This window comes from Eurosta solidaginis, chromosome 5, assembly GCF_040869045.1.
Source record: "Eurosta solidaginis isolate ZX-2024a chromosome 5, ASM4086904v1, whole genome shotgun sequence".
Taxonomy (NCBI): domain Eukaryota; kingdom Metazoa; phylum Arthropoda; class Insecta; order Diptera; family Tephritidae; genus Eurosta; species Eurosta solidaginis.
Genome location: NC_090323.1, coordinates 165,404,978 through 165,427,686, shown reverse-complemented (window position 1 = coordinate 165,427,686; position 22,709 = coordinate 165,404,978). Strand labels below are relative to the sequence as shown.

Below are 22,709 nucleotides of genomic sequence, written 5' to 3'. Positions count from 1 at the left end.
ACAAACACATTATAGGGTCACCCCTGGTCCACCTTTATGGCGTTATCTCGAAAAGGCGTCCACCTACAGAACTAAGGCCCACTCCCTTTTAAAATACTCTTTAATACCTTTCATTTGATACCCATGTCATACAAACACATTCCAGGGTTACCCAAAGTTCATTTTTCTACATGGTGATTTTCCTTTATTTGCCAAAGAATGAAGTAAAATCGTTCCAAAAAACGTCACCCTTGGTCTACAATTTTGGACTCATAATTAAGAGCGCTTCGGAAAATATTTCAGGGGTGATTTAAAAAAAGGTTATAAAGAAATGCGTTCACATTTAACCAAATTTTCATATTTAAAAAAAAAATATTCAAAATAAAATGAATTGATAGCTGAAGAAAGATAGCAAAAGGCAAGTTGCTCCACTTTTTTATACCTTTCATGAACATGAAATGGTATATTAACTTTGGTCCGATGTTTGTAACGTTGAGAAATATAGAATATAGGCTCACCATTAAGTATACCGAATTGATCAGGGCGACGAACTGAGTTGATATAGCCATGTTCGTCTGTCCGTCCGTCCGTCTGGCAGTCCGTCTGTCCGTTTGAACTAAAATTAGTCCCTCAAATTTTGAGATATCTCAATGAAATTTGGCACAAGGATGTATTTTTGTAATATATTAGATATTTGTCGGAATCGGTAGAATCGGAGCTCTATAACATATGTATATCTCCCATACAACTGATCGTTCAGATAAGACGATTTTGGTCATTCCTGCCGCAATTTAGAAAGTATAAACGTGAAACTCAGTGATATATATTCTAATATATCATAGAAGATATTCTGAAAAAATCACTTTGATCGAAGCTATATATATTTATATCCCATAGAACCGATCGTTCGGACAGAAAGATTTTTGGCCATTTCTCCCTTAATTTAGAAAGTAGAAACGTGAAACTCGGTGATATGTATTTAAATATATCATAGAAGATTTTCTTAAAAAATCATTTTGATCGGAGCTATATATAGTATATATCCCAAACAACCGATCGTTCAGATAGAAAGATTTTTGGTAATTTCTCCCTTAATTTTCAATATAAAAACGTTAAACTTGGTGATATTTATTCTAATAAGTATATCATAGAAGATTTCATGAAAAAATCATTTCGATCGGAGCTATATATATATAGTATATACCTATCCCATACAACCGATAGTTCAGATAGAAAGATTTTTTGCCATTTCTCCCTTAGTTTCCAAAATAAAAACGTGAAACCTCCTGTAAAAATCATTTCGATTAGAGTTATATATAATATATATCCCATACAACCGATCGTTCAGATAAGGGAGTTTTTTGCAATTTTTTATTTTATATTTATCTTAATAATCGTTTAGGTATGCACATCTATTCACTATATATTTCTTATCTTATACATCCGATTATTTGGAGATTACGAACAGGATAAGATTATTGTTCAGCCCCATTCATGAAAGGTATGAAGTCTTCGGCACAGCCGTCCTTACTTGTTAGTATTACCATATGTGTGTATCCATGAAAAAGATAATTTTGTCTCCAAAGCTCTCAGCTGAGTATGTAATGTTCGGTTACACTCAAACTTAGCCTTCTTTAATTGTTGTTTTTGTTTTTTTTTAGGTTTTTTTTAAGTTTACAGTTAACAAAGTCTATACGAGTACAGCCACGTCCCATACGAAAAACAGAAATAAATCAACACGTTTAAGAAATTTCCGTAGTATAAGGTAGTAAAAGGTTGCTCATATATGATTCACGAACGTATCGGACACGGTACAAAATTGCAAAATTGCTAACATGAATCAGATATGATACATGGGACATGGAACCTAATATTCTTAGCTCAAAAAATGAAGAAAAAATTCAATGCAATCCACTTACTATCCAATATTGTATGTGTTAGTAGGAAAATTACACGTCGGGACACTATTTTGATTTCATCTTTTATGGCAAATATCTTCTCTTCACGACATTCGGCTAAGTAATTTTGCAAAGCGACAACTTCTGGAGTTTCTTCGGGTCTTTCGCCAGCTTTCATAGACATTTCCTCTAATGCATCGCAAATACTACACAAGAAAAATTAAAATATTTTAGTAAAAATTTTGTCATTCATTTCAATACGTGCGAAACATTGTTGCATGTCTCCTCATCTATATTTTACTTACGCCCGATTTTCATTTATATTAACCGCCTTGTAGTAGTCAATTATAAAGTCGTAGACCTGCCTCACCAACATAACGATTGATTGTTTCACGTGTCGATTATCCAACATAAAAAAGTTTAGTGGCATAAAGTCGCGTAAAATATATGTGCTATGAATTATGCCCATAAGACGTTTCATTAAGTCCTCAACAAGCTATAAAAGAGAGAAATAATTAGTTGTTGAAGAAATATATATATGATTCTTTTTGGGTAAAATGCTTTTTAAAAAATCGTAAAGCTTTAAACGCATATTGCGTCAAAAGCCATCCTTTTGTGTAGTTAGAGTCTACTGCTCATTTTGAGGAAGTTTCTTTATGAAAAAGTGAGCCTAAGCCATGGTTCTTTGAAAACTTAAAGCCACTGCCCCTCCGCATACGAAAGGCGGTACAATTGTGGTATGAAATGTAGACCCCTGGCTTAAATCATCAATTACAAATGATTGCCAATCAGTCGTACTATATCTCTACTTCACATATACACAATTGTATGTGCACACATGAAAAACATGATTAGAAGGGCTGCAAAATTTAATTTTATGCATGCACGCCACCAGGTGACGTCACCCTCAAATAATGAGAGAAACGCTATGTTGAACGACATTGCCCCAAATAAGACGCCTTCGAGCTTCGCTAAATTTGCTGCAGATCAAAAGAGTATGTACCAATATACTTTTAGTGAGGAGGCGAGCAGTTAAGAGAAAAGTGAGTCGATGATCTACTCGTATCTTGCCATCTTTCATACAATCACAGGAGAGGATTTTGTTTACGTTTAGTCCCACCGCATGAACTTTAAATCTGGCTAAACTGCATAAAGTGGAGCCCCGTCTCTTTAAAAGCTTTCCACGGTTGATCTGCGATGCCCAAACTCGTGACGTTTGATTCACAAATACATATATGAGTGTGGAGATCGCCTTAAAATCTTGACTGATATATTTCTTAGCCACTGGACCAGAACCAAATATTTCAATACTACCGGAAGCGAAGACTAGTATTGCTAGACTATTCTAAAATGCATTACTATTAACGTCAGAATCTTTGTTGACGCCATGGTAGAACCGTACAAAGTGGCAGCAGGGCGACATACACACATACAAACAAATATACAAATTCCATGCATTTTGTTTTTGTAATTCCATGGATGATGTCAAATTGTACTGCGCCAAATGTGAAAATGTCAAATCAGATTCAATACCAATCAGGTTTGAAAATTTTAACCGGCTCAGTAAAAGTACAAAGATGTAAAAAATTAAAAAAGTATGACCGGTTCCAGAATACCATTTAGCTTAAGTAACTTTAAGTGTGATGGTAGCGTGCTCCGCCTACCAAAACGAAAGTCCTTGGTTCATGTACCGGGTGAATCGACATCAAAAATTAAGAAAAAGTTGTCTCAATTAGAAAAAAGTTTTTCTAAGCGAGGTTGCCACCCGGCAGTGGTTTGGCTTTAAATCTGGCTAAATTGCATAAAGTGGAGCCCCGTCTCTTTAAAAGCTTTCCACGGTTGATCTGCGATGCCCAAACTCGTGACGTTTGATTCACAAATACATATATGAGTGTGGAGATCGCCTTAAAATCTTGACTGATATATTTCTTAGCCACTGGACCAGAACCAAATATTTCAATACTACCGGAAGCGAAGACTAGTATTGCTAGACTATTCTAAAATGCATTACTATTAACGTCAGAATCTTTGTTGACGCCGTGGTAGAACCGTACAAAGTGGCAGCAGGGCGACATACACACATACAAACAAATATACAAATTCCATGCATTTTGTTTTTGTAATTCCATGGATGATGTCAAATTGTACTGCGCCAAATGTGAAAATGTCAAATCAGATTCAATACCAATCAGGTTTGAAAATTTTAACCGGCTCAGTAAAAGTACAAAGATGTAAAAAATTAAAAAAGTATGACCGGTTCCAGAATACCATTTAGCTTAAGTAACTTTAAGTGTGATGGTAGCGTGCTCCGCCTACCAAAACGAAAGTCCTTGGTTCATGTACCGGGTGAATAGACATCAAAAATTAAGAAAAAGTTGTCTCAATTAGAAAAAAGTTTTTCTAAGCGAGGTTGCCACCCGGCAGTGGTTTGGCAAACACTACTATCAAGGTTATACCACTGAAAGCTTCCCACTTACAATTTAACTGCCTTCCAGCTGTCACACGACGATGGCATACAAAATTTTCGTCCCGTCCCGGAAGCTTATAGGAAGAATTAAAAAGGACCACGGCGCAAATATGAAGAAACTACCGTCCCTTATCTCCACGGAGATAATTCGTGCCAAGTTTTTGAAATGATATATTAAGTTTGTCACGAATCTGAAAATTGTAAGCCCTTAAAGTAGAAGAGATAAACCCACCAATAAGTATACCGAAATGATCAGGATGACGAGCTGTGCTGATTAATCATGTGCATCTGTCTGTCTGTCCATCCGTCTGTCTATTTTAACGCAAACTAGTGCCTCAATTTTTTTTAAAATTTTTTTGAAATTTGGTGAGCTGGTGTGTTTGGTTGTTCGATGATCGTTTGTCGGAACCGAATATATCGGACCACTATAGCATACAACCGATTTTGCCAAAAAGAGTGTTTCACTTATTTATTCCAAATTTTAATAGCTAGAAGATTGAAATTTTATGGGATGAATACGTATAAGAAATACATTGTTGTCTCAACACATTGTCAAGCCTGGTCATATATGTATATATTATACATATATCCCATACAACCGATTATTCGGATAACATAATTTCTTCATCATTTTAACGCTAGAGGCTTAAATTTTTCCAGATACCCACAAAACCGGCATTTATTATTGCCGGAAAAAATCGGTAAGATCGGTCATATATATATTGTACATATATCGATACAACAGATTGTTCGAACAGAAGCTTACCGTAGTTCTTTACCCATTTTAACAGTTCGACTCTTGAAATTTTACAAGATGCTTACACATATGTCATACGTTCTTGTCAGGAAAATCGTCAGGAATGGTCATATATATAATATGTATCCCATAGAAGCGCTCTTTCAGATAAAAGGTTTAACGCACATAATTTCTTCCTCACATTAACATCTAGAAGCTCGAGGTTTCACAGTATGTTTACATGTTGTCTGAAAAAATCGTTAAGATTCGTCATATATGTAATATATAACCCGCACAAACGATTGTTAGGATTTTATGAAGTTTTGAAATTTCAACACATTATTTTTGGGGTCAATTATATTAAAACCAATCTTTTGATAGCAAACTTCCTTAAATATATGGTCTCGAAGCAGGCCGACGGTGGAAGGAACCTTGCAAAAATTGTTGGATTACGTGTTCCATTTTCGTCATGTTGGAGTACTCTAACAATACTCCTTTGCAATGCGTTTGCGGACCACCATCAGCCGATCATTGCTCGTTTTTTAGCGACCGTGATCACGACACAATGACGATCGAACAGAGTTGCCAAAAGTAAAATATTGCATACAAATAACTGATAATAAAATTTTACTATGGCAACTCTGATAAAATGCAACCGCGCACTGCTTTTATGTATATCTACTATAGTATAGAGAAATATTCCCTTCAAAAAATGCGAGTACTCTATAAATAATGTAAGGAATACTCCTTTGGGAGTATAGGACTGCTCCAAATCTAATCTGTATTCATACAAAAAATGTGCTCCAATTAACATTGCGATGTCCTAGGAGGGGAGTAGGTGATCCAACTCTCGCTTTGTTTGTGAGTATTCCATAGAGTCCATACGTGAGATTACTTTACAAAGTACTTTCACTGTAGTACTCCATGGAGCACCCACAGAGGATAATATGCCAAAGTACTAAAGAGGAATTGTGTCGGAAAGAATTATAGGAGTAAATTTATTTTAAAATGAAAGTAAATGAAGAGGGGCAGTACAACTTTTATATTTTTCACTACGAATATTCTTATGTTATTTAGCATTTGCGTGAATAAAGAAACTCTATACTCTCTAAACTCTCTATACTATAGTATGTATACATAAAACCAGTGCGCGGTTGCATTTTATCAGAGTTGCCATAGTAAAATTTTAGTATCAGTTATTTGTATGCAATATTTTACTTTTGGCAACTCTGTTCGATCGTTATCGTGTCGTGATCACTGTCGTTAAAAAACGAGCAATGATCGGCTGATGGTGCTCCGCAAACGCATTGGAAAGGAGTATTGTTAGAGTACTCCAACATGGAGAAAATGGAACACGTAATCCAACAATTTTTGCAATGTTAGTTTCTTTATTCACGCAAATGCTAGATAACATAAGAATATTCATAGAATAAAATATAAAAGTTGTATTGCCCCTCTTCATTTACTTTCATTTTAAATTAAATTCACTCCGATAATTCTTTCCAACACAATTCCTCATTAGTACTTTGGCATATTATCCTCTGGGGGTGCTCCATGGAGTACTACAGTGAAAGTACTTTGAAAAGTACTCTCACGTATGTACTCTATGGAATACTCACAAACAAAGCGAGAGTTGGATCACCTACTCCTCTCCTAGGACATCACAATGTTAATTGGAGCACATTTTTTGTATGAATACAGATTAGTTTTGGAACACCCCTATACTCCTTATGGAGTACTCGTGTTTTTTGAAGGGAAAGTGCTTTAATATTTTACGACACTGTATAACTTGAATTGTTTTGCTTTAATTAAAACATGTAGATATGTATGTTTGTTGTTTTTCCATTTGTTGCAAATTGATATTGCATTTTTCCAAACCATATTGGCATATAATGAGATTTTCGAAAAGCTAACGAGATTGATGTTAATGATGATAGTGCTTACAGAATGATTTTTTGATTAGCATATTGACAAGAATGATTATATATTAGCTCATTATAAATTCGCATAAATATGATATTCGAAAAAGTAAAACTTTTTAATATTTTATAAAAAAAAACATAAAATCATTAAATTTCATTTATCTACATATTTTTTTTGCATCTCTGACATTTTGTCATAAAAGCGCGCATGCTGGCAGCCAATTCATCCATGCAACAACAAATATTGTCAAAAGCCTAAATACATAATATACATATGCACATAGTCGCCTATTGCATAATATTAAACAGCCAACTCCACTCAAATGAATTTTGCTGCAGGAAAACTAAATTAATTATTATATTTTTATTTGATTAAATTCGTTGATGCGTTATATTAAAATTAAATTTTATTATGACGCGCTACCAGACGCGTCATCTCATCAGTCAGCGTGAGTAGCTTTTAGTTAATAATTAAGTTTGAATCGTTGCTAAAAAAAATGTTAAATACTTGTACGCACACACATACAGACATATCCTAAGGACTATTGAGCATGTAGCTTTTTGCATTCGAAAAATTTTATAGAATTTAAATTGGCAGAAATGAACTTACTATAAATTACTTCATTAGGAAGATTATTATCGCAACTGCTTTTGCGCTTTAAAGTAATGGTCTTGAGGAAAATGAACTCACTGAGTTAAACTACAACGCAAAGGATGACAGGAATATTATATTCTCTTTACGGTACATCAGTGGTGCAGAACTATTGTGAGTCGAAGATAGGCGGAACTGAAAATCTCAGAAAAGCCTACTTACCATAATTTGAGATTAAGCTACGGAAACCCTGAGTTGCACTACACTACGCGGCAAAATATTCAGACCTAGTGGCAGCAGCACTGCGCGACGCGGCCATGAGCGGCAATGTTGATCAAATAGACAAATAAGCGATGCGCTGTTTTCGCTACTTGTCGCGCCGCTCAGCGTGTCGTTTGCTTTATTCTCCTTAACACTGGCGCCAACTGGGAACAATAAGGAAAATCTTCCCACACCTCTTTTTTGCCAATCCAGTGAAGGTCTCGCTCTTCTTCTCCCTTTAAACTTGGTTGTAAGAACTAGCAAAAACTCAAGCAACAAATGTGGCTTAGAAATTCATGGGGGAATTTATATTGCTACTTGGGACTGACTATGCATTTCAAACGTAAAGATCTCTCTCAAGAAATGAAAATCAGACTCTACAAGTCAACTCAAAGAAAACTTAAGATGATCACCCTCAATGTTGGCCACCTTGTAGCGGCGAGGGCTTAAACGGTCCCATCCGATGCCCTTGAAAAGAAGACTCCTAGGACCAAATTATAAAATCTAACAAACAAAATAAAGGAAGACAATAAAAAGATAACGATACCGGACAGTAACCACTCTCCGAAGGACGCTACAGTGACATATACGAATACGATAAATTGGCGTATCGGGTTCATCTTCTCTTTCGCTACCAAGCTATGAAAAGAAACGCTCCCTACAAAAAATAAAAAATCAATACTTGTCGTGATTTACGTCCAATAAGATCTTTGCCGAGTGTCTCTTCTAATTTGCGGCGCGCTTCTGTTGATTTTCCTAAAAAATTGGTTGAATATCGACTCCGAACGGCATCTGCAAAGGCAGATGAATTTTCGCTGACAAGCTTGTAATGAGAGGATACACGGATATTTCGAGACACCACAAAGTCGATCAACCTCAATCGACCCTCACTTCCCCCTCTTACTTTAATGTTTTACTTCCTTAGTTGGCACTTATCCATTTAAGCGATTATCGCTGCCCAACAAGGCGCGCCAGGCGCCTCTCCGCTCTGCCAACTGGCGTTGGTTGCTCACACCAAGGGAGCATAAATCGTTTTTCTTTTGATTGCAATGGCGCAAAAGTCTGTTTTAATAGTCCTGGACGGAATCTCTATAGACGTCAAGTGCATCATCTACTGAAAATGTTATATTGAACAAGTAAAGAAGGTTAAGTTCGGGTGTAACCGAACATTACATACTCAGTTGAGAGATATGGAGACAAAATAAGGGAAAATCACCATGTACGAAAATGAACCGAGGGAAACCCTGGAATGTGTTTGTATGACATGTGTATCAAATGAAAGGCATTAAAGAGTATTTTATGAGGAGTGGGCCATAGAGCTATAGGTGGACGCCGTTTAGGAATATAGCCATAAAGGTGGATCAGGGTTGACTCTAGAATTTGTTTGTACGAAATGGGTATCAAATGAAAGGTGTGAATGAGTATTTTAAAAGGGAGTGATCCTTAGTTCCACGCCGTTTCGAAATATCGCCATAAAGGTGGACCAGGGGTGACTCTAGAATGTGTTTGTACGATGTGGGTATCAAATTAAAGGTATTAATGAGGGTTTTAAAAGGGAGGGGTGGTAGTTGTATAGGTGGTCGCCTTTTCGAGATATCGCCATAAAGGTGGACCAGGGGTGACTCTGGAATACGTTTGTACAATATGGGTATCAAACGAAAGGTGTTAATGAATATTTTAAAAGGGAGTGGGCCTTAGTTCTATAGGTTAACGCCTTTCCGAGGTATCGCAATAAAGGTGGACCAGAGGTGACTCTAGACTTTGTTTGTACGATATGGGTATCAAATGAAAGGTGTTAATGAGTATTTTTAAAAGGGAGTGGGCCTTCGTTCTATAGGTGGTCGCCTTTTCGAGATATCGCCATAAAGGTGGACCAGGGGTGACTCTAGAATATGTTTGTACGATATGGGTATCAAATGAAAGGTGTTAATGAGTATTTTAAAAGGTCGTGGGGCTTAGTTCTATAGGTGAACGCCTTTTCGAGATATCGCCATAAAGGTGGACCAGGGGTGACTCTGGAATACGTTTGTACAATATGGGTATCAAACGAAAGGTGTTAATGAATATTTTAAAAGGGAGTGGGCCTTAGTTCTATAGGTGAACGCCTTTCCGAGGTATCGCAATAAAGGTGGACCAGAGGTGACTCTAGACTTTGTTTGTACGATATGGGTATCAAATGAAAGGTGTTAATGAGTATTTTTAAAAGGGAGTGGGCCTTCGTTCTATATGTGGTCGCCTTTTCGAGATATCACCATAAAGGTGGACCAGGGGTGACTCTAGAATATGTTTGTACGATATGGGTATCAAATGAAAGGTGTTAATGAGTATTTTAAAAGGTCGTGGGGCTTAGTTCTATAGGTGAACGCCTTTTCGAGATATCGCCATAAAGGTGGACCAGGGGTGACTCTAGAATGTATTTGTACGATATTGGTATCAAATTAAAGGTATTAATGAGAGTTTTAAAAGGGAGTGGTGGTAGTTGTATATGTGAAGGCGTTTTCCAGATATCGACCAAAATTTCGGACAGGGTGACCCAGAGCATTATCTGTTGGATACCGCTAATTTATTTATATATGTAATACCTGCCAAGATTTCAAGGGTTTTTTATTTCGCCCTGCAGAACTTTTTCATTTTCTTCTACTTAATATGGTAGGTGTCACAACCATTTTACAAAGTTTTTTCTAAAGTTATATTTCGCGTCAATAAAGCAATTCAATTACCATGTTTCATCCCTTTTTTCGTATTTAGTATAGAATTATGGCATTTTTTTCCTTTTTCGTAATTTTCGATATCGAAAAAGTGGATGTGGTCATAGTCGGATTTCGTTCATTTTTTATACCAAGATAAAGTGAGTTCAGGTAAGTACGTGAACTAAGTTCAGTAAAGATATGTCGATTTTTGCTCCAGTTATAGTGTTAATGGCCATGCGGAAGGACAGACGGACGACTGTGTATAAAAACTGGGCGTGGCTTCAACCGATTTCGCCCATTTTCACAGAAAACATAACGTCATAAAATCTATGCCCTACCAAATTTCAAAAGGATTGGTAAATTTTTGTTCGACTTATGGCGTTAAAAGTATCCTAGACAAATTAAATGAAAAAGGGCGGAGCCACGCCCATTTTAAAAATTTCTTTTATTTTTATATTTTGTTGCACCATATCATTACTGGAGTTGAATGTTGACATAATTTATTTATATACTGTAAAGATATTAATTTTTTTGTTAAAATTTTACTTAAAAAAAATTTTTTTTTTAAGTGGGCGTGGTCCTTCTCCGATTTTGCTAGTTTTTATTAAGCGTACATACAGTAATAGGAGTAACGTTGCTGCCAAATTTCATCATGATATCTTCAACGACTGCCCAATTACAGCTTGCAACACTTTTAAATTACCTTCTTTTAAAAGTGGGCGATGTCACGCCCATTGTCAAAAATTTTACTAACTCTCTATTCTGCGTCATAAGTTCAACTCACCTACCAAGTTTCATCGCTTTATGCGTCTTTGGTAATGAATTACCGCAATTTTTCCGGTTTTCGAAATTTTCGATATCGAAAAAGTGGGCGTGGTTATAGTCCGATATCGTTCATTTTAAATAGCGCTCTGAGATGAGTGCTCAGGAACCTACATACCAAATTTCATTAAGATACCTCACAATTTACTCAAGTTATTGTGTTAACGGACGGGCGGACGGACAGACATTGCTCAATCAAATTTTTTTTCGATCCTGATGTTTTTGATATATGGAAGTCTATATCTATCTAGATTCCTTTATACCTGTACAACAGGGCGGGTCGATTAAAAAAGCGCTCATTGCTCTGTGAAAATCGTATTCTAGGGATCAAAATAAGAAACTTTGGCGAAGGAACCATAACTCTAAAAGGAATTCTGATGCCACCCCACCCCTTTGGGTCGAACTTTTGGGTAGGGGAAATTTAAATTCTACCTGCTGTGTCTTGTGGTGGCTTAAAAAAAAAACACAAGCAATTTTACGATCTGCAATTGTGTCACAGTGATACCTTGGTTTTAAAAGGGGGTTGTAAAAACGCAAATTTCTAATAATTTTTTTTAATTTCTTTTCTATTACTAAGTTAAATTCATTTTTTCATTTACATATGTTCTGACTAAATAAATTCCTAAAGAGAAAAATAAACTCCAAAAAGAAAAAAACATAAGCATTTCGCTGTTTTTTTCATGTAAAGTGCAAAACCGGCGATTTTTTGAAATGTTTGTATGGTGAACCCCCAGGGGGGTTCCGGTGGGTGTGCCACTGGTATCGGTGGGTCGGCCTCCAAAGTTAGTGGCGGTCGGCCATACATTTGGACTCGATTGGAGCACTCTAAATGGGTCAAAGTGGGATTTTTCAAAATTTGCCCCTACCCAAAAGTTCGACCCAAATTGGGGGACATCAGAATTCGTTTTAGAGGTATGGTTCCTTCGGCAAATTATTTTGATCCCTAGAATATGATTTTCGCAGAGCAATGGGCGATTTTTTTGCCTCCCCACAAATCGACCCCGCCTACTGTACAACCAACCGTTATCCAATCAAACTTAATATACTCTGTGAGCTCTGCTCAACTGAGTAAAAAAAATTAGATATGGCTATTGGGTCTTTCACAACCGGGAACGACAGTGCATGATGATATTACTCTTTCGCACCACAAAACCTATACCATAGCTCCGAATTACTCTTTCTTCTTATGGAAACCCCATCTTTCCGTCAGAAATTTCGAGTTGCTAGAGCCCAGTCTTCTAAATATACATGATTAGACACGAGCAGGTGCGATTGAAAATTTGGTTGGAGAAGATGTTGGATGCGCTTTACAATCCTTTTAAATATCCGACCTTAAATCATTTCTATATTAGTCATCAGAAAAAACAGATAATTTCCGAGGCTTGTCACCCAGTCACTAAGTTTTGGACATTCCTAGTTATGCCTACTGCGGTATTGGTACCAAGGGCCTATTTTTTCATGTCCTTGTCGGTAAGGTATGGCGGTGGTATCAGCCTTTACCTTCACAAATACCTCAATTATTCGAGAGTCAGTATTTTCATTTGGGAGAGTCTGAACATGAAGTGTTAGATTTTGTTTCAATTGCGGAACTAAATTATTCTTTATGATAATACTCACCACTAAATCAGGTACAATATGTTGCGTAAATATTTTCTCAACTAAAGGCAACATTTTCCTGGTAAATAAAGCATAATAGTACTTAAAGATGGGATACAAATAAACGCGAAGTCCAACCCAATTCTTTTCAACAATTCCATATACGCTCTTATATAAACGTTTCATATCACAATGATGCTCAGGGACAACATGCAGATAGCCCAGTGTATCTTCATCTAAAATGAGAAGATAATATTACTAGCTAGTAAGCCATGGTGTAGTTGTTGTTGTGTTTGTTGTAGCGATAAAGAAAGTAACCGCAGGTTTTGGGGAGTGTCATCGAATATAGATCTGCTAAGTACCATTAAGTAAAACTCAGGAAACATTTAATATAACTACATTTAACCTTCAAAGTCATACCATCCTCTAGTGACGTGAAGGTATTTGGGTCACCAGAGCCTCACTTGCTAAAGAAACAGAATCCACCAAGGGAAGGTGAGGTTCAAAATTTGGTTGGTTAACTGCGCTGAAGACTCTTTGAAAGAGTTGCGTTAAACAACCGCTTGAATCTCTCCATGGTGTAGTGACTTGAGTCACTTCAAGAAATACCTTAGTTTGAATTGAGCGGTCTGTGGCGACCAGACATAGACTGAATGAGTCCATATGTTCATAAACTACCTTAATCAGGAATTTTTTTAAGGTTGTGGGTTCGAATCGAGTGCAAGGCTTAACACAAACTTTTAATAATTTGCTGGCCAGTTTGGAATTTATTTGAATTTTATTAGGCTTTGCTGGTCTAGGATAGTTAGTCCAAGTAAAAACTCGTACTTTTTCTAAAAAATATCACCCTACCTTTCGCCAAGCTCCTTGGCATCCTCAGGGGTATGATCATTATTTTCAAACTTTTAATTTTTTTGCAATTACAAAATTTGCAATTATTTAATAACTAGCCTTTACCCGCGGCCCCGTCCGCAAGGAGAAATTTAAATATATGGGCTATTCGCGTTAGCCTGCTTATCAAGTTATCCGTTTAAAATTTTGTTTTCTGTCTAATGCATTTTATTTTTGTAATTGAGTAAAAAAAAGAACTAAATGAGCTGATAACCTGATAGGATCCCAAATGATCCCGAAATTATCTAGAAAAAGCTACGAGATCACCCCCACGCTATCGCGGACGGATCCCGAAAACCATCCAGAAATGCCCCGAAAGGGTCTCCAAAAGTTCCCCGAATAGTCCCAAAAAACCCGAAATGACAACGACACGATTCTAGACGTATCCAGAGAACCACACAGAAATGATCTCTGAAGGTGTTCCAAAATGATCCCGAAAAGGTTCTGAAATGACCCTGACGGGCTCCCGGGAGGATCTCAAAAACCATCCAGAAAATATCCAAGAAGGGTCCCTAAATTATCCCGACATACTCCAGAAAAAGTTCCGAAATGGCTACGAGGGGATCCACGACGGATCGCGAAAACCATACAGAAATGATTCCGGAAGGGTCCCAAAATGATCCCGAAATAGTCCGGAAATGACCCGGATGGGATTCCGCACAGATCCAGAAATGATCCCGGAAGGGTCCAAAAACTATCCCGGAAAAGTAACAAAAAATCCCGAAATTGCTCCTACGGCATCCCGGACGGATCCAGAAATGATCTCGGAAGGGTCCCCAAATGATCCCAAAATGGTCCCGAAATGACCCTGATGGATCCGGCAAACCATCAAAAAATTATGCCGGAAGGATCCCCAAAATTATCCCGAAATAAAACAGAAAAAGTCACGAAACGACCCCTAGAGGATCCCCAAATGATCCCGTATTAGCCCCGAAAAGGTCCCGAAATAACCCCGACGGGATCCCGGACAAATCCCGAAACCATCTAGAAATGATGCCGGAAGGGATCCCAAATGATTCCGAAAAAGTCCCGCAATGATTCCGACGGGATTCCGAACGGATACCGAAAATCATCCAGAAGTGATGCCGGAAAGTTCCTCAAATGATCACCTAATAGTCCCGAAATGACCCTTAAGGGATCCTGGACGGATCCCGTAAACCATCCAGAAATGATTCCGATATAGTCCCGAAGAAGTCCCGAAATGACCCTGACGGGATCTCGAACTCATCCCTAAATGATCCCAAAAACCATCCAGAAATGATCTTGGGAGGGACCCCAAATGATCCCGAAAAAGTCCCGCAATGATTCCGACGGGATCCTGAACGGATACCGAAAACCATCCAGAAGTGATGCCGGAAAGGTCCTCAAATGATCATCTAATAGTCCCAAAATGACCCTGACGGCATCCCGGACTGATCCCGAAATCCATCCAGAAATGATCTTTTGAAGGTCCCAAAATGATCCCGAAATAATATCGGAAAAGTCCAGAAATTACCCTGACGGGATCCCGGACGAATCCTGAAAACCAATCTTAAATGTTGCCCAAAAAGTCCCGAAATGACCCTGATTGGACCCCGAAAGAATCCCGAAAACTATCCAGAAATGATGCCGGAAAGTCCTCAAATGATCTCCTAATAGTTCCGAAAAGACCCTGACGGGATCCCGAACGGATCCCGATAACTATTTAGAAATGATGCCGAAAGGGCCCGCAAATGATCCCGTATTAGTCGAGAAAAAGTCCCGAAATGACCCCAACGGGATGCCGGACGAATCCCAAAAACCATCCAGAAATGATGCCGGAAGGGACCCCAAATGATCCCGAAAAAGTCCCGCATTATTCCGACGGGATCCTGAATGGATACCGAAAACCATGCAGAAGTGATGCCGGAAAGGTCCTCAATTGATAACCTAATAGCCCCAAAATGACCCTTACGGCATCCCGGACAGATCCCGAAATGCATCCAGAAATGATCTTGGGAGGGTCCCAAAATGATCCCGAAATAGTCTCGGAAAAGTCCAGAAGTTACCCTGACGGGATCCCGGACGAATCCTGAAAACCAATCTTAAATGTTGCCGAAAAAGTCCCGAAATGACCCTGATGGGACCCCCAAAGGATCCCGAAAACTATCCAGAAATGATGGCGGAAAGGTCCTCAAATGATCTAATAGTTCCGAAAAGACCCTGACGGGATCCCGAACGGATCCCGACAACTATCCAGAAATGGTACCGAAAGGGCCCGCAAATTATCTCGTATTAGTCGAGTAAAAGTCCCGAAATGACCCCGACGGGATACCGGACGAATCCCAAAAACCATCCAGAAATGATGCCGGAAGGGACCCCAGATGATCCCGAAAAATTCCCGCAATTATTCGGACGGGATCCTGAACGGATACCGAAAACCATCCAGAAGTGATGCCGGAAAGGTCCTCAAATGATCACCTAATAGTCCCAAAATGACCCTGACGGCATCCTGGACAGATCCCGAAATCCATTCAGAAATGATCTTGGGAAGGTCCCAAAATGATCCCGAAATAGTCTCGGAAAAGTCCAGAAATTACCCTGACGTGTTCCCGGACGAATCCTGAAAGCCATCCTTAAATGATCTCGAAAAAATTCCGAAATGACCCTGACGGGATCCCCAAAGGATTCGGAAAACTTTCCAGAAATGATGCCGGAAAGGTCCTCAAATGATCCCATAATAGTCCCGAAATGACCGTGACGGGATCCTGAACGGATCCCGACAACTATCCAGAAATGATGCCGAAAAGGTCCGAAAATGATCCCGTATTAGTCGAGAAAAAGTCCCGAAATGACCTCGACGGGATCCCGGACGAATCCCAAAAACCATCCAGAAATGATGCCGGTAGGCATCCCAAATGATCCCGAAATAGTCCCGAAATGACCTCGTCGGCATCCCGGACGGATCCCGAAAATTATCCGGAAGGGTCTCTAAATGATCCCCTAATAGTCCCGAAATTACCCTGATGGGATCCCGGACGGATCCCGAAAACCATCCAGAAATGATGCCGAAAGGGTTCCCAAATGATCCCTTATTAGTTGCGAAAAAGTCCCGAAATGACCCCGACGGGATCCCGGACAGATCCCGAAAACCGTTCAGAAATGATGCCTAAAGGGACCCAAAATAACCCCGAAAAAGTCCCGTAATGTTCCCGGCAACCATCAAGAATTTATCTCTCGAAGGTACGCAAATGATCCCGAAAGTACCCCGACGGGGTCCCGGACGGATCCCGAAAACCATCCAGAAATGATGCCGGAAGGGTCCCCAAATGATCGCGAAATAATCCCGCATTGATTCCGGAATAGTCCCGAAAATGTCCCAAAATAACCCCGACGGGATCCCGGACGGATCCCGAAAACTATACAGAAATGATCCCGGAAGGGTCCCAAAATGATCCCGAAATTATCCCGGAATAGTCCCGAAATTACCCCGGCGGGATCCCGGACCGATCCCGAAAACCATCCAGAAATGTTCCCGGAAGGGTCTCGATATGACCCTTACGGGATTACAAATAAGGTGAAGCTAATTATAAAACAATGTTAATAAGGCAGCAGGCGCATTGGAGCGAATGAAAAGTTACATAGAAACATACAGGTAAAGCTAATAAAAGCGTGCTAATAAAAACAATTGAAGGATGGCGGGAGGAGAAGGAGAGGACCACTGATCGTTTTTCCAAAATTGTTTAGATCTCGATCTGTATGTACCAGATACCAAAAGCTATTGATTTAGGAGAAAATGTATATTGAGTTATAACAATTTATAGATTTTACACCAGAGAAGGAGAGAAGGGGGAGAGGGGGGCGGAGGGTGTCACTGCTCATTTTGTAAGCCCTCGATTTATTTGACCCATTGAGTCTGTAATATTGGTGAAGGCCCGTATACGTAAAGTTATAATGTGTAAAAATAATTAAAAAGTAATTGTTCGAAGGGGTCGTGGGAACCCTACCCCCCTTTCCGTGTTCGAAAAAAATTTCGCTAGTAGACAATTGTCTGTGTGCCATTCTGGCGTGATTCAGTCGCAAAGACGAAAAAATATAATTAAATTATAACTGTTCCTAGGGGGCGGAGACCACGCCTCTTTTCAAAAATATATAGCTAGTAGATCCTTCTAGACTATTGGCTATATGTGTGCGAAATTTCATCCAAATCGGTCCAGCCGTTCTTGCGTGATTGAGTCACAAAGACAAACGTCTGGACAAACATCCAAACATCTAAACATCCAAACTTTCCCATTTATAATATACTAGCCTTTACCCGCGGCCCCGTCCGCAAGGAGAATATAAAATATATGGGCTATTCACGTTAGCCTGCTTATCAAGTAATCTATTTAAAATTTTTTCCTGTCTAATTTATTTTATTTTTGTAATAGAGTAAAAAGAAGAGCTAGATGAGCTGGTAACCTGATAGGTACGCTTACGTGAATAGTACAATACACTTTTTTCGAATTAAAAAAAATACATTTTGTTTCTAAGTTAAATTAATTGATATGACAGGGGTGAAAGAATTACTACTCATAGAACAAAGGAGTGAAACTACAATTAGCTAAAACCAAAAAGAAGTTTTTAAATAAAAGCAGTGTTGCTTTTTCGGGTATTTAGTTGGTTAAAATATTACAAAAATTTTAATTATAGTTGTAATAGTTCGTTACAGGATTCATTTAAAAATAGAACGAAAAAGCTGTGATATATTAAAGATAAAACATACCGAATTTTAATTACGAATAATATGCCGTAAATCCACGGCCATGTGTGCTGAATTACCGGTTTCGAAGAGACCTAAAATGATCCCGGAAGTGTCCCTAAATGACACCAAATAGTCACGAAATGATGCCGACGGGATCCTGGACAAATCTCGAAAACTATCCAGAAATGATGCCGGAAGGGTCCCAAAATAATCCCGAAGTAGTCACGAAAAGTCCCGAAATGACCCTGACGGGATCCCGGACGGATCCCGAAAACCATCCAGATTTGATTCCTGAACGGTCCGCAAATGATCCCGATATAGTCCGAAAAAGTCCCGAAAAAACTCTGACGGGATCCCGGACAAATCCCGAAAATCGCCCAGAAATTATCCCGGAGGAGTCCCAAAACGATTCCGAAATAGTAGTCACGAAAAAGGCCCGAAATGGCCATGACGGGATCCCGAAAACCATCCAGAAATGACTCTGGAGGGATCCCCAAATGATCCCGGAAAAGTCCACAAACCATCCAGAATTGATCTCTGAAGGTTCCGCAAATGATCCCGAAATAGTCCCGAAAGTCACGAAAAACTCAGACCCATCCCGAAAATCATGAAAAAATTATCCTGGAAGGGTCCCAAAATTACCCCGAAATAACTCCGACGGGATCCCGGACAGATCACGAAAATCATCCAGAACTGAGCTCTGAAACGTCCGCAAATAATCCAGAAATAGTCCGGAAAAAGTCCCGAAAAAACTCCGCCGGGATCCTGGACAGATCCCGAAAATCACCCAGAAATTTTGCCGGAGGGGTCCCAAAATGATTCCGAAATAGTCCCGAAAAAGTCCCGAAATGACCTTGAGGGGATCCCAGACCGATACCGAAAACCATCCAGAATTGATCTCTAAAAGGTCCGCAATTTATCCCAGATAAAATCGCGAAAAAACTACGAAGGGATCCCGAACAGATCCCGAAAATCATAGAGAAATTATCCCGGAAGGGTCCCAAAATGATCCCGAAATAGTCCCGAAAAGGCGCGAAATAACCCTGACGGGATCCCGGACGGATCCCGAAAACCACCCAGAAATGATCTTTAAGGGCAACTGACCCCGAAATAGTCGTGAAAGTCTCGAAATTACCCCGACGGGATCCCGAAAACCATCCAGAAATTATCCCTGACGGATCCCCAAATGATCCAAGAACAGTCTCGAAATTCCCTGACATTTTCCCGAAAAAGTAAAAAAATAAACCCACCGGGATCTCGGACGGATCCCGAAAACGATCCAGAAATGATGCCGGAAGGGTACCCCAAATGATCCAGAAAAATTCCCGAAATTCCCCCGATGGGATCCCGGACGGATCCCGGATCATCCAGAAATGATGCCGGTTGGTACCCCAAAATGATCCCGAAATAGGCCAGAAATGACCCCGTCGGGATCTCGGACGGATCCCCAAAAGTATACAGAAATGATGCTGGAAGGTGAAATGATCCCCTTAAAGAAAGATGAAAAATGAAATGATCCTCTTATAGTTCCGAAATGATCCTGACGCGATTCCCGACGGATCCCTGAAACTATCCACAAATGATGCCGGAAAGGTTCCCAAGTTATCCCCAAATAGTCCCGAAATTACCCTGACGGTATCCCGGACGGATCACGAAAACCATCTAGAAAAGTGGCCGGAGGATACCCCAAATGAGTCTCAAAATGACCCCGACAGGATCCCGGACGGATCCCGAACACCATCCAGAAATGATGCTGGAAGAGACCCCAAATGATCCCGCAAAAGTCCCAAAATGACCCCGACAGGATCCCGGACGGATCCCGTAAACCATCCGGAAATATTGCCGGAAGAGACCCCAAATGATCCCGCAAAAGTCCCAAAATGACGCCGACGGGATCCCGGAAAGATCCCGTAAACCATCCAGAAATGATGCCGAAAGGTTCCCCAAATGATCCTGTATTAGTCGAGAAAAAGTTCCGAAATGACCCCGACGGGATCCCGGATGGATGCCGAAAACCATCTAGAAATGATGCCGGAAGGTACCCCAAATGATGCCGTAATAGTCCCGAAATGACATCGACGGGATCCCGGACGGATCCCGAAAACAATCCAGAAATGATGCCGGAAGAGACCCCAAATGATCCCGCAAAAGTCCCAAAATGACCCCGACAGGATCCCGGACGTATCCCGAAAACCATCCAGAAATGATGCCGGAATGGACCCCAAATGGTCCCGAAATGACACCGACGGGATCCCGGACGGATCCCGAAAACCATCCAGAAATGATGTCGGAAGAGACCCCAAATGATCCCGCAAAAGTCCCAAAATGACCCCGACAGGATCCCGGACGGATCCCGAAAACCATCCAGAAATGATGCCGGAATGGACCCCAAATGGTCCCGAAATGACACCGACGGGATCCCGGACGGATCCCGAAAACCATCCAGAAATGATGTCGGAAGAGACCCCAAATGATCCCGCAAAAGTCCCAAAATGACCCCGACAGGATCCCGGACGTATCCCGAAAACCATCCAGAAATGATGCCGGAATGGACCCCAAATGGTCCCGAAATGACACCGACGGGATCCCGGACGGATCCCGTAAACCATCCAGAAATGATGCCGGAAGATACCCCTAATGATCCCGAAATAGCCCCGAAATTGTCCCGACGGGATCCCGGACGGATCTCTAAAACCATCCAGGAATGATTACGGAAAGGACCCAAACTGACCCCGAAAAAGTCCCGTAATGATCCCGGAAACCATCAAGAATTTATCTCTCGAAGGTACGCAAATGATCCCGAAAGTACCCCGACGGGATCCCGGACGGATCCCGAAAATCATCCAGAAATGATGCCGGAAGGGTCTCCAAAAGATCGTGAAATAGTCCCGAAAATGTCCCAAAATAACCCCGACGGGATCCCGGACGGATCCCGAAAACTATACAGAAATGATCCCGGAAGGGTCCCAAAATGATCCCGAAATAGTCCCGAAAAAGTCCCGAAATTACCCCGGCGTAATCCCGGACCGATCCCGAAAACCATCCAGAAATGATCCCTGAGGGTCTCGATATGACCCTTACGGGATTACGAATAAGGTGAAGCTAATTATAAAACCATGTTAAAGTGGCCGGAGGATACCCCAAATGATCCCGAAAAAGTCCTGAAATGATCCAGACGGGATCCCGGACTAATCCCGAAAACTATCCATCTAGGTACCCCAAATGATCCGGAAATAGTCCCGAAATGACCCCGCCGGGATCACGGGCGGATCCCGAAAAAGTCCTGAAATGATCCAGACGGGATCCCGGACTAATCCCGAAAACTATCCATCTAGGTACCCCAAATGATCCCGAAATAGTCCCGAAATGACCCCGCCGGGATCACGGGCGGATCCCGAAAAAGTCCTGAAATGACCCCGACGGGATCCCGTACGGATCCCGAAAATCATCCAGAAATGATGAAGGTAGGTACCCAAATGATCCCGAATTCGTCCCGAAATGATCCCGGACGGATCCCGAAAACCAACCAGAAATGATGCCGGTAGGTACCCCAAATGGTCCCGATATGACCCCGTCGGGATCCCGAACGGATCCCTAAAACTATCCAGAAATGATGCCGGAAAGGTCCCCAAATAACCCCCTAATAGTCCCGAAATTACGCCGACGGAATCCCGGACGGATCCAGAAACTATCCAGAAATGATGCCGGAGGAGACCCCAAATGATCCCGCTAAAGTCCCAAAATGACCCCGACAGGATCCCGTACGGATCCCGTAAACCATCCAGAAATGATGCCGGTAGGTACCCCAAATGGTCCCGATATGACCCCGTCGGGATCCCGAACGGATCCCTAAAACTATCCAGAAATGATGCCGAAAGGGTCCCCAAATGATCCTATATTAGTCGAGAAAAAGTTCCGAAATGACTCCGACGGGATCCCGGACGGATCCCGAAAACCATCTAGAAATGATGCCGGAAGAGACCCCAAATGATCCCGCAAAGGTCCCAAAATGACCCCGACAGGATCCTGGACGGATCCCGAAAACCATCCAGAAATGATGCCGGAGGAGACCCCAAATGATCCCGCTAAAGTCCCAAAATGACCCCGACAGGGTCCCGGACGGATCCCGTAAACCATCCAGAAATGATGCCGG

At 40.6% G+C, this 22,709-nt stretch overlaps 1 protein-coding gene across 1 annotated transcript in view; it reads right to left on the bottom strand.

Annotated features, from left to right (window-relative positions):
- Positions 1-22,709, bottom strand: part of Dnah3 (dynein heavy chain 3, axonemal) — a 457,577-nt gene that overhangs the window by 317,060 nt on the left and 117,808 nt on the right. The window contains exons 16-18 of the mRNA XM_067756774.1: positions 12,985-13,199; positions 2,183-2,373; positions 1,899-2,083 (exon numbers count right to left, since the gene is read on the bottom strand). Coding sequence (XP_067612875.1) covers positions 1,899-2,083; positions 2,183-2,373; positions 12,985-13,199 — 591 coding nt within the window. The remainder of the gene's footprint in view (positions 1-1,898; positions 2,084-2,182; positions 2,374-12,984; positions 13,200-22,709) is intronic.